Source organism: Leptinotarsa decemlineata, unplaced genomic scaffold, assembly GCF_025532065.1.
Source record: "Leptinotarsa decemlineata unplaced genomic scaffold, Ldec_3_MD MMD2_tig00000576_RagTag_RagTag, whole genome shotgun sequence".
Lineage (NCBI taxonomy): Eukaryota > Metazoa > Arthropoda > Insecta > Coleoptera > Chrysomelidae > Leptinotarsa > Leptinotarsa decemlineata.
The window spans coordinates 7,013,212-7,025,246 of NW_027412551.1; the positions used below are offsets into that span (position 1 = coordinate 7,013,212).

The 12,035-nt window shown below is 35.2% G+C and overlaps 1 protein-coding gene across 1 annotated transcript in view; it reads right to left on the minus strand.

Annotated features, from left to right (window-relative positions):
• Positions 1-1,081: 1,081 nt before the first annotated feature.
• The window catches only part of LOC111502016 (lysine-specific histone demethylase 1A), a 32,001-nt gene continuing 21,047 nt past the window's right edge, over positions 1,082-12,035 (minus strand). Inside the window, exons 3-4 of the mRNA XM_023155964.2 lie at positions 4,365-4,710; positions 1,082-1,530 (exon numbers count right to left, since the gene is read on the minus strand). Of these exons, the coding sequence (XP_023011732.1) occupies positions 1,182-1,530; positions 4,365-4,710 (695 nt within the window). The 3' untranslated portion in view covers positions 1,082-1,181. The remainder of the gene's footprint in view (positions 1,531-4,364; positions 4,711-12,035) is intronic.

A 12,035-nucleotide genomic window follows, 5' to 3' on the forward strand; every position in this document is an offset into this window, starting at 1 on the left:
GAATGTATTCAAAAATTAAGCATGTGTTCACAGATTTATATAAAAAATACTTCATCGTACACATTAATTTCTAGGCGCTTTCCCAAGAATGAAGATGGAATTCCAACTTTTCGGTTTGAAAACTTGAAAGACATGTACACAAGATGAATGCTGCGATTTAATGTGTGATGGAATACATAAAGTGTCCAGCATATTTTGAGTCAAGAAAAACAGTATTTTCTCAGTGAGATGTTGTCGCGGATTGTGGATAATCTACCAACTGCTAATCATGGTAAATCCTACTGGAAGGACATTCATCAATCCCAGTAAAACCAATCTGGAAAAATTCTCAGGATATCCTGTGACTTTGGCACTTCACTATTTCAGGTCTGAATGGTACAAAAACTGTTGGTTACCACCGCCCATACACTGAAGTTTAAACCTACGTTTGAAACGAAGAGAGGAGTGAAATTGACGAAGCTTCGCCTGAGCTCATTACGCATCTGCAATTGTTGTCCAACGATTGACGCAGCTCTGAAGAATTTTGCTAAGTTGCTGGGTTGTCTACAGAAACGGTATGTGGTGAATTTACTTTGTTTGCCTGTTGTCTTCATCTTACTCCTGCTATATTCCAATGTGCTCAGAAAAATTGACATTACAGTTAATCACCAGAGCAAAATATTCGTCTCTAAGTTCTATATGAATAAAAACACTCTGCGCTGCTCATAAAAACTAATGTGATGGCAGAATTTAATTATTTACTACGAAAATTTGAGCATTGTCTAAACATCAGAAATATCCCATCAAGTCATCACCAACAATCGGGATATTCTTTGTTTTACCTGTAAGAATCGGAAGCATAGATTCTAGCGTTTCAGTTGCCACTCCAAAACAACTGAAGTAATGGAAGCCGCTGGGCAAATGGGACCATTTGAGCACATCAATATTATGAACACATACAAGCTCAGCCTATATCTTCCAGCCCAAAGTATTCTCCAAAGTTCTGGCATCAATAAATTTCTGACGAAAACAGACAAAAAACTTTCTATGAACAATATTCGAATGAGATTTATTTTATTACAAGGATGAATAAATGATACAATTGATGCAAAATTATTTATTATTAGGCGTCACAATAACTACTTTTCAACGAAGAATGAACCAATTCGAATATAAAATCAAACAAACATTTCTTGAAAATCTCATTCGGCAGGTTGAGGTTGACAAGGGTTTCCGATTATCTGATCAGCAATGCGACTTGCTTCTCTAAGGCCACTCAAAAAAGCTCCATGCAGCGTCGCTGGATAGTTTCTTATAGTGTGTTCTCCTGCGAAGAACACTCTGGCAGGTCCAGAAGTCACTGATACTCCTTGGGCATTAGGAGGTATGACAGGAGAAGCTAGAAGGTCATAATCGCTCCCAGAACTACCTACGGCTACGAAGCTGTACGATCCTCGAGACCACGGGTCGGCTCTCCAACGGGTTACAACGGTTTCCTTCGGTTGTGGCACTCCAGATTGACCGAAGATACCACGAAGAACAGCAATGCATCTGAAACAAGACAGAAATTGCTGCATCGAATATATCTGAATCTCACTAGTTCGGACTTCCATTGTCTACTATATAAAATGATTTGAAATCCCTGAAACAACTAAAAAAGAATAATTAAAAATGAATAGCTGAAAAAACAATTATATTAAGCAAAATAAACCTGAAATGAAATAATAGTGACATAAACTACAAGTAAAAATAGAACAATTGAATAAATAAAAACAAAATAAAAATAAAGGAATGAAAAAAAGAAAATAAACATAAAAAGTGTAGAGATTCCAAGTCACGTTAGTTCACGATGTTTCGATTGTTAGTATCTACAATCGTTTTCGGGTGATGACTGGACTGATTCTTCCGAGAGATGACTATTTATAGGTCGTTCAAATACTTTCACTTATCCCTGCTTTCCATTTTCCGCCTCACTGGTTCCGTGGGAGATGACCGTTTTGGCGGGAGTTGGACATTTTTCGCTTGATGATGGGTTTCCATATGTTGCGTATTTCTACGCTGTCCTGGCAGTCCCTCATCTCATCACAAGATGAGGGATTTCCAATGGGATCGCCACTTTCACCAGTCATAGCCAACATATATATATATATATATATATATATATATATATATATATATATATATATATATATATATATGGAGTAGTTTGAAACTCTGGCCATTGAAGAAGCCCACAAGAAACCTCGAGTCTGGTTGAGATATGTTGACGACACCTTTATAATATGGAACCATGGGAATACTGAACTAGACGCCTTCCTGAAACACATCAACAGCGTGAGACCTTCCATCACTTTCACAATGGAGCAGGAAATCCACAACGAATTGCCATTCTTAGACGTTTTGGTGAAGAGGACCGACACTAAGTGGGAAACATCTGTATACCGAAAACGCACTCATACGGGACAGTATCTGAACCAAGAATCCAACCACTAGCAATCTACTAAAAGAGGAATCATCAAGACTCTATTAGATCGTGCTTTTGGACTCTGTAATATGAAGGAAGGTCTCGAGAAGGAACTAGACATCATCAAAAATGATCTTCAACGGAATGGCTACTCCAAAGCGATGGTAGAAAAGACTTTGGCTAAAAGACAGCAGGAGCCTCGCAAGGAAGAGAAGCCGTCACAACCAGTGCTTGCACTTCCCTACATCAGAGGATTATCGGAATGGATAAGAAGAATTGGTTCCAAGTACAACATCAGAACCTGTTTCAGATCCGGTAACACTATCCGTAATAGCTTCACGAAAACCAGGCCACCAAACGCGGACTGCGATTCCAAGAATTGCATTTACCGGATACCCTGTGAGTGCGGAAAATCATATATTGGTGAAACTAAGAGGCCATTGAATGTTCGCATTGCCGAGCACAAGAAACACACACAGCGAGGAAAAACCAGCAAATCAGGAATAGCAGACCATGTTTGGACCCATCAACACAACATCTAGTGGTCCCAAGCTGAGATCTTGCACAGAGAGGAACATTGGTTTAGGAGAAAATTCAAGGAAGCGGCATACATGTTGTCCAACAACTTATTCAGCCAGGCCAGCGTAGAAATACGCAACATATGGAAACCCATCATCAAGCGAAAACGGTCATCTCCCACGGAACTAGTGAAGCGGAAAATGGAAAGCAGGGATAAGTGAAAGTATTTGATTGACCTATAAATAGTCATCTCTCGGAAGAATCAGTCCAGTCATCACTCGAAGATGATTGTAGATACTAACAATCGAAACGTCGTGAACTAACGTGACTTGGAATCTCTACACTTTTTATTTTCATTTTCTTTTTTTCATTCCTTTATTTTTATTTTGTTTTTATTTATTCAATTGTTCTATTTTTACTTGTAGTTTATTTTACTATTATTTCATTTCAGGTTTATTTTGCTTGATATAATTGTTATTTTCAACTATTCATTTTTAATTATTCTTTTTTAGTTGTTTCAGGGATTTCAAATCATTTTATATATCAGACAATGGAAGTCCGAACTAGTGAAATTCATCATGAAACATTGTCAATCACCTTCAAACAAACATCGAATATATCTCTTGTCTTAAAAACCAAATCCTACATGGAACCCGAGTCAACATGTCATCCGCACCAGAAAATAAAAACCTGATCATCGCTTCAAAAAAGTGGCTACGATTCCATTAGCGAGGAACAACTACTACAGCACTGTTAAAATTATTCAAGAGTTTCAAATCTCTTGATGAAGTGAAAATAACTTGGGAGTTATGACTATAGCAATATCTCTAACTCTTCAGTTTGTTACAGTCAATAACGAGCCAGTGAACCAAATTGTTTCACTTCGCATTGATTAAAAAAGTTCCGAAACATATTAGATAAATGAAGATTTCCAGAAAGTGAAATAGCTTCTGATGCGCAGAAGTTATTGGGAGTCTGTATTGGCAGTATTTATAACATGTTCAACCTATGAAAGATTATCGTGACTTCCATCATGAATGGTGACCTTCTGGTCTGGTCTGGTCTGGCCTGAAAACTTCCAAAGTTCTGAATATACTTGAAGATATATACTTGAAGATATGATTTTATTGCATTATTCATATAAGGGAAGTAGTCCATGACTCACAGTGTACTGATCAATCAGTATTAGCATGAAGACGACAATGTTTCAATTCTGCTGTTGATTTTTCATTATTCTCCACAATTCGTAGGTCACAACAGCGTGGTGTGCTGATAATGATGCTCAAAGGACAGAATTTAATGAAAGATACAAATACATATGAAATCTGAAACTATTCTTGATCTTCATCAAGCCTCGTTATTGACTTTCTTCATTTAGCGTTAAACATATTTTAATACTCACCTTCCTACTATAACATCATCGGTCACGTTTTCCATTATAGCAGCTGCCTCTCCAGCCACCAGTGCCAATAGTACTGGAGCCTTATACAAATTCCAGAACAGAAACAATTCCCCACGACTTGCTGTGGTACTCCCAACATGACCAAAAAGGTTGGCCTGGGGATTCCAAAATATTCTTTCAAAACATAGGACAACCTTATTGAGATTCCCAAATCCTAGACGCTGGATGGCCGAAATTTTCCAATCTGGAAGAGGTGGAGAAAACTGAACGGTATTGAGTTGGCTGCTGGATGGAACTGCACTTAGTTTGAGGACTCCGAGAGGAAGAGTACACAAGACGACGTCAGCTGAAAATTATTGAATCTTTCAATCATGAAATAATGAATACACGTAAGCTGGTATTTTGTTTTTTTTTATTATCACATAATGAATTACGTTGATTCTAGTTTTTTGTAAAATACTAGCATATAGACTACAACAATATTATTGTATGAAATCAGACTTTCAAATGAAAATCTCTTAGAAATCTCCGATTTGGATTGATATGAACAACACTACCATAGTATGGGAAAATAGGCTTTCACGTCATGATTGAATAGAACAAAATCTGGACTGGTAGGTCATAGTCGAATGGAACCTGGAGCACACAACGTTTTGTCAGCCATTGTGGCAGACACTATCAGAGGTATGTGGGTTGACTCAAAGTCTCAGCAACGACCGTAGTACCATTGTATATAATCTGGAAAGCAGATAATCAAAAGAACGTAGTGACGACTCTAAGTCGTAAGAGTTATGTGAGAGTTACCAAGGAGCTGATACGAATCCAGGCAATCTGGTTAGCAAATTCTGGATTTTACTAGCATCTTTGTAAAAATCCATAGATTTGATAGCCAGCTGAGTATGACTCGAAAGTGAAATTTGAGGTGTTATGAACCATCATATAGACGGTATAATGAATGATGCACAGGATGGTATACTTATGGTTCGGAATCCTAACTCCTTAAACCGTACCAAATAACCACTACTATCACAATATATAATATAATAATAATAATGAGTTTATTCACCATAATGATAACAACAAAAATATTGTAAAATAGGGGTGAACAAACAAAGGCATCACAAAAGAAACATTTTCGAAAAAATGTTTCTTGTGCGTGATATCGCCTAGTATAACATGAATAAATGAATGAATAAATATACAATACATAGATAAATACACGAGTATCGTAAAAACATGAATAAATACAAAATACATGAATAAATACACAATACATAAATAAATCCACAATATATAGATAAATAAACGAATAAAATGAATAAATAACTTGACAAAATATATATACACATCTATACATATACACATATATATATATATATATATATATATATATATATATATATATATATATATATATATATATATATATATACATACATATACACATACATATATATATATATACATATACACATACATATATATATATATATATATATATATATATATATATATATATATATATATATATATATATATATATATATATTTATATATACATATACACATATATACGCATATGCATACATCCACATACACATATATACACACACATATATGACAATGAACAATATAATATAATATATAATCAACCGGGAGTCGATTATGATGATTTTGATACAAAAAGTAGGAGGCATGATTTAGGTAAACTCAGACCGACTGTGAGCATTATTTATCTAACAGTTCGCTTATCACATTTCTCGGGTTGCTATTTATGAAGCATTTCAGTCGTTTTTTGAACATATTAGTGCTCTTCAGAGGTTTAATCTCTTCCGGAATGTGATTATAGCATTTTGGTGCAAGGTAAGAAAACGATCTTTGTGTTGTTGTTTTAGTCATAGAAGGAAGTTTGTAATAGTTTTTAATTCGTGTGTTATAGTTATGAACAGGGAGTTGGTTGGAGTGTTTTGAAGTATGATATTTGATACTTGTGATGAAGAAGTATAACTGCCTGAGGTCTAAGATCTGTGATTCAGAATAAAGTTTGTCAGAAGGATATCTGAGGTTTTTAGAGTATATCAGCCTTATGAATCTCCTCTGTATCACTTCTAATTGGTTTATGTGCGTCCTCAAAGCTCCATCCCATGCTAGAATCCCGTAGCGTAGATGGCTTTCTACTAATGCATGGTATAACATTCTCATCAGGCCCACAGGTATGTTTTCTTTGAGTTTTCTGAATTTGAATAGAATGGTTCTCAGTTTCTTTAATACGTATGCTATGTGAAGATCCCATTTTAAGCGATAGTCAATGACGATTCCCAAGTATTTAATTTTTTTTACAGGTAGTATGACAAATTTTTCAGTGGTGCTTTCTATTTTCAATTCTTGGAAATCGGGAAGTCCAGGTGAGCTGCAGCTAAACGGTAAGTATTGAGTCTTGTCTGTGTTGATTGTAAGTAGTTTGTGCTCGAACCATTTTTTTATAATTTCGAAATCGTGTTCAGTTTCAAGTTTCAGATTCTCCCACTTATCAGATTTATAAAATATAGCTGTGTCGTCAGCAAATCCAATTATATCCCCTGAGCATCTCAATGAGAACAATCCATTGATATATATATATATATATATATATATATATATATATATATATATATATATATATATATATATATTAAATAGTATAGGCCCTAGGACTGTAGCTCTTGAAGAGCTGCAAGCAGATTCCTCTGACACCAATATCTTCCAGTGACTGCAGAAGGAGACGGTGACTAACAGTGTCGAAAGCTTTCGACAAGTCTACAAATATACACAGACAAGGGCTACTCTCATTGAGGGCTTCTGTTATTTTTGTTGTTAAAGCAATTATTGCGTCTTCAGTAGATGTCTTCTGTCTGAATCCAAATTGATGTTCTGATAAGATTTTATATTTGTTGTTATATACATTCAGACCATCATATTTTTACTGTATGTTGGTCTGGCGTGTGCTAGAGAGTGATAGGAAAAAATACGTTGATACCAAAAAAAAAATTGTTGGGTTTCACAAAACACTTAAAATATATTTCAAAGTATACGAAGCAGATTGCTGGGGATACAACACATCATTTGATGAGACTACAACAAATCATCCGATATTAAAAAACTGCCTCCATTTTGTAAACTAAGTAAGGAAGATCCCACTAGTCGCAAAACTGAAAGGGCTGATTTTTCATTATGACTTTTTATGATCAGGACATTTTTTTAAATATTAGTACTACATATTTATTGTAAATGTTTCAAGTTTATAATTATTCATGAATACAGCCAAGATAAATGAAATTCACATTCAACTATATGTACATGTTCTTCAAATGTTTGTCCATCGATGGATTTTTCACAGCAAAACCAATTTCCACCGTGTATGTACTTCTGTTGAAGAAGTTATATCATACATACACCAAAAATTATATAAGGTTATACACGGTCACTAAAAGAAGTCGTAGAAAAAGTATAGTATTTTCAGGATCCCACCTACGGGTGATGCATAGAACCCCTGTTACTCTCCAAAACGCAAAAGCCTATTATACCACGAAAAAACATTTGGCCGGATGAAACAAGAAGCAAGCTGTTCCTGTTAGCGCAGACAAATGACGGTCACTGGTTTGGTTTATGGAAAGACTACCACCGGCTCGATTTGATCTCGCAACTAATGGCCACCTCATTAATGATCGCAATTGTAATCCCCGTGTTTACTGACTTTAATTGGTCGCGTCAGATGCAGAACACTGTGTTTGACCGTTGTGTCCGAGGATTTATGGGCACTTCTCCCCAGGTAATGGCTCCCACAGGACTGCATTGTCTTCTCTTACGGTCGCGACAAGGTCTAGTAGTTTGTGATGTTGCCAGATTTTATGTTCATACCACTATTTATATGACGCTTTTTTACAAGTTTCAGATGAAAACATCGAATGATGCTTTTTATTTGAACTCCAAAATCAATTTGCAATATGCAATTTTAATAGAAGGATGTGAAATATCAGTACTGAATTGTTTGTAAATATTTCTACAATTTTTGTTACTGTACCTATAAATGAACAAAAGCCTACTTTTTCACAATAGAGTAATTAATACATACTCAAAATTTCATTCTGCACCAAGTATCAAATTCACGTCGTAGCCAGTTTTCTGACAGATATTTTCCTATTACGACTCACCTTCGACAGTCATTTGTTCAAGTAGCACGAATTAACAAAAAAGTTCGAGATTCTGGGAGATGGTGAGAGCTTCAAGTTTGGTTTGGTCAATATTGTAACACATGATAAAATTTAGATATACAGTGTGTAACAACGAAAACTTAACAGAGCCATTTTTCAATATGAAAAGTAAGATTTTTAAAAAAAGCTCGGACACGTCGATTTCTAATTAAAGGAAGACACCTTTCAGACTAATCAGATTTTTTGTAGTACGCACCCCTCGGAGGGGTGCGCCCGACGACCCTTATTTAGATACGGAAAGTATGTCGAGTGGCACATTGTTTCAAAGGTCTTTCGAATACCTTTACAACTTCGTTAAAAGAAAATTTTTGTAACAATTAGTTTTCGAGATAATTTGAAGTTAAAATTGCCATGTTAATAATACATTAGACAGACCACTCGGTAACTTGTATGCCTAACTAAAAAAAAATTTCGAGCATTTCTTCTCATCAGTTTTTTATTGAATAAAATCCCTTTTTTCAAATCAATACCCACTCCTCTTCTTCCAGTTTTCATTAGTACATCGTTGGATTGTTTTGTTTAAACGGGTCGTGTATTGTTATTTGTTTAAAAATGCCTTACACTACTGCTGAAAGGGTTTCAGTTATTGCTTTATTTTTTGGCAACGACCAAAATGCTAATAGAACATCAATTTTATTTAACGAGCAAAACCCTGGTAAATCATGTTCTGGATTTGGTCACAAAATTCAGGGAGACAAGTTCGGTTTTGAATAAGAAGAAAAATGTTCAGAGAAGGGTAGTGAATGACGATAATGTGATTGAAGTGATTGGTCACGTCATCGCCAATCCCAGATTAAGTACCAGAGGTTTATCAGCAATGGCCGGAATAAGCCATATGAGCGCATGGAGAATTCTTAAAAACCACAAATTCCATCCTTACAAAATTAAACTTGTTTATGAACTCAATGAGGATGATTTTGACCGAAGACAGGAGTTTTGTGAGGGTATGAGTAAGAGATTAATGCAAAATCCCGAGCTGCTTTATAACATCTGTTTTTCGGACGAAAACTCATTTTATTTAACTGGTTGCGTGAACCTTCACAATTGCCGTTATTGGTCGGATGAAAATCCAAGACAATACGCAGAAATATATACTCAACATCCCCAAAATGTCTGGGCCGGAATATTAGACAATCATATTATAGGTCATTGATGGAAATTTAACCGGTGATTCATATTTACAACTTCTTGAAGAGGCAATACAACCTCGTATAGTTGAAATAATTGAACAGGATCCAAGATGTCAAGATGAATTTATCAATTTACAACAAGACGGTGCACCACCCCATTATGCCCAGCAGGTTCGAAATTTTTTGAATAATCATTTTGAAGGATTGGCAGAAGAGGTCCAATTGGATGGCCAGCACGATCACCAGATTTAACACAACTGGACTACTTTTTGTGGCGATATTTAAAGTCTGAAGTTTATGCTACACAGCCAGCCAATTTGGATGAATTACGTCGTAGACTTATTGATGAATGCCGAGCTATAACTCCAGAGATGTTGAATAATGTAAGAGCAAAATTCGAACAAAATCTTTATTGTTGTTGTTATATTGGGATTTTTTAACACCAAAACAGTTTTTTCTGTGTCATCAGCATTCAAGGAAATCAGCAGGTTGTATTCGTTGTGTAGGTAAGTTTTTAGTATGATTCACTTTTTTATCAGAAGCATAAAATATCCACGTCAAAAGGCAATCTTCATAAGGAGGTGCCACTCAATTTACCTAAAATGTAAGGGTGGTAACCAACCCCATCCTCTGAAAAAATCTTCTCGTAATAAACAAATAATTTTTACTTTTTACGAAATCAAATGGACACGTATTAGCAGGTTGTCATAAAAAGCAAAAATTTATTTTTTTTATGAAAGTTCTGAACGTAAATTGTACCTTAAAAACAATTTGATTTATTTTAAAAAGAGTTGAACCCAATAAAAATACCTTTAAATCTTCAAATCTTGAAAACTAATCGTTACAAAAATTTTCTTTTAACAGAGATGTAAAGGTATTCGAAATCAAGGTGCCACTCGACCTACTTTCTCTATCTAAATAAGGGTCGTCAAACGCACCCCTCCGAGGGGGTGCGTACTACAAAATATCTGATTAGTCTGAATGGTGTCTCCCTTCAAGTAGAAATCGACGTGTCCGAGCTTTTTTTGAAAATCTTACTTTTTATATTCAAAAACGGAATACTTCAAAAAATTTCTTGAGATTGTTTGCGTTATTGAAAAATACAGAATTAACGTTGGTGAATATTATTTAATTTAAAATTGTCTTTTCCAAGTCCATTAAAGGAATCATTATATTGTTTGAAACAAGACGGTTGCAAAGACTGTTGGTGTCATTACCACATTCACAATATTCTGGATAATTCTCAACCAGAATCTTGTATGAAATAAGTCAATCGAATATAACTAATGCATGATATTTTCAGGCATTGAAGCACTCAACATCAATGTTATTTTCTCGAAAGCGATGAAAATAGGTCCACCATCATTATCAACATCAAATGTCACAATATAAATGTTATTACCACCAATATTCCCATTCATTTTCGCAACTGAAATATGTTAACATCATTTTGCAAAAAGGGGAAGTGTGTGCATAGTTGCAAAATGTTCATTCAATTCAGAGACAAGAATCAGATGTGATTCTGTTTGAAATCTGTTTAAAAACTGTTTTTCCGTTAATCAGCTGTCGCCCCCATACGAACGACAACTCTCAAAAGTTGAGAAACTTGTGCGAGCTAAGAACTAACGAGGTCTTACCTTTTAATGTGTGACTATCTTTAGATCTTCGATATTTGTTCCAATTTGATGTTATACATCCTCACTCTTTGTGTATTTTATCAATCGAGTTAACAAGAGATCAATCATTAACTCAAATAAACAGTGCACAAGATATTTTATAGAAAACCTTCTTGCTGCCCTGGTCTGGGAAAGTTCCTGACGCGGGACTTCATGAACATTACTCTCTAAATGTATTTGACAAATAGCTGAAAACTTAATTTTTGCTGGGTGTAGGACCTTTTTGAAACGTTTTTGAAACCAACGAGTATATTTCTCGTGTTCAAAAAAAAATTCTCTTTTTTGATCTGAAATGATCTTTCACAAAGATTGATTTTATTGATAAGAAGCTAAGACCGTTGTGGTAGAATAAGGTGATGAAGCCATCATGATAATATCAACATCCAACAACAACTAGATGCACTTATTTTCGTTCAGATCAGAAATGGATGCCTCTCACAAATATCAAATTCTCCAAATTCAGTTAGCTTTCCTGTCAAATTGAGGAGACTTATCAGTCGCTGGGTCTGCAGAAACATTGGACTGTGTTTGGGGACAATGACAATGTCAATATGTCTATCCCCATCTCATGTTCAAAAAGTTCTTGAAAAACAGCAAGAAAACGGAACATATTGG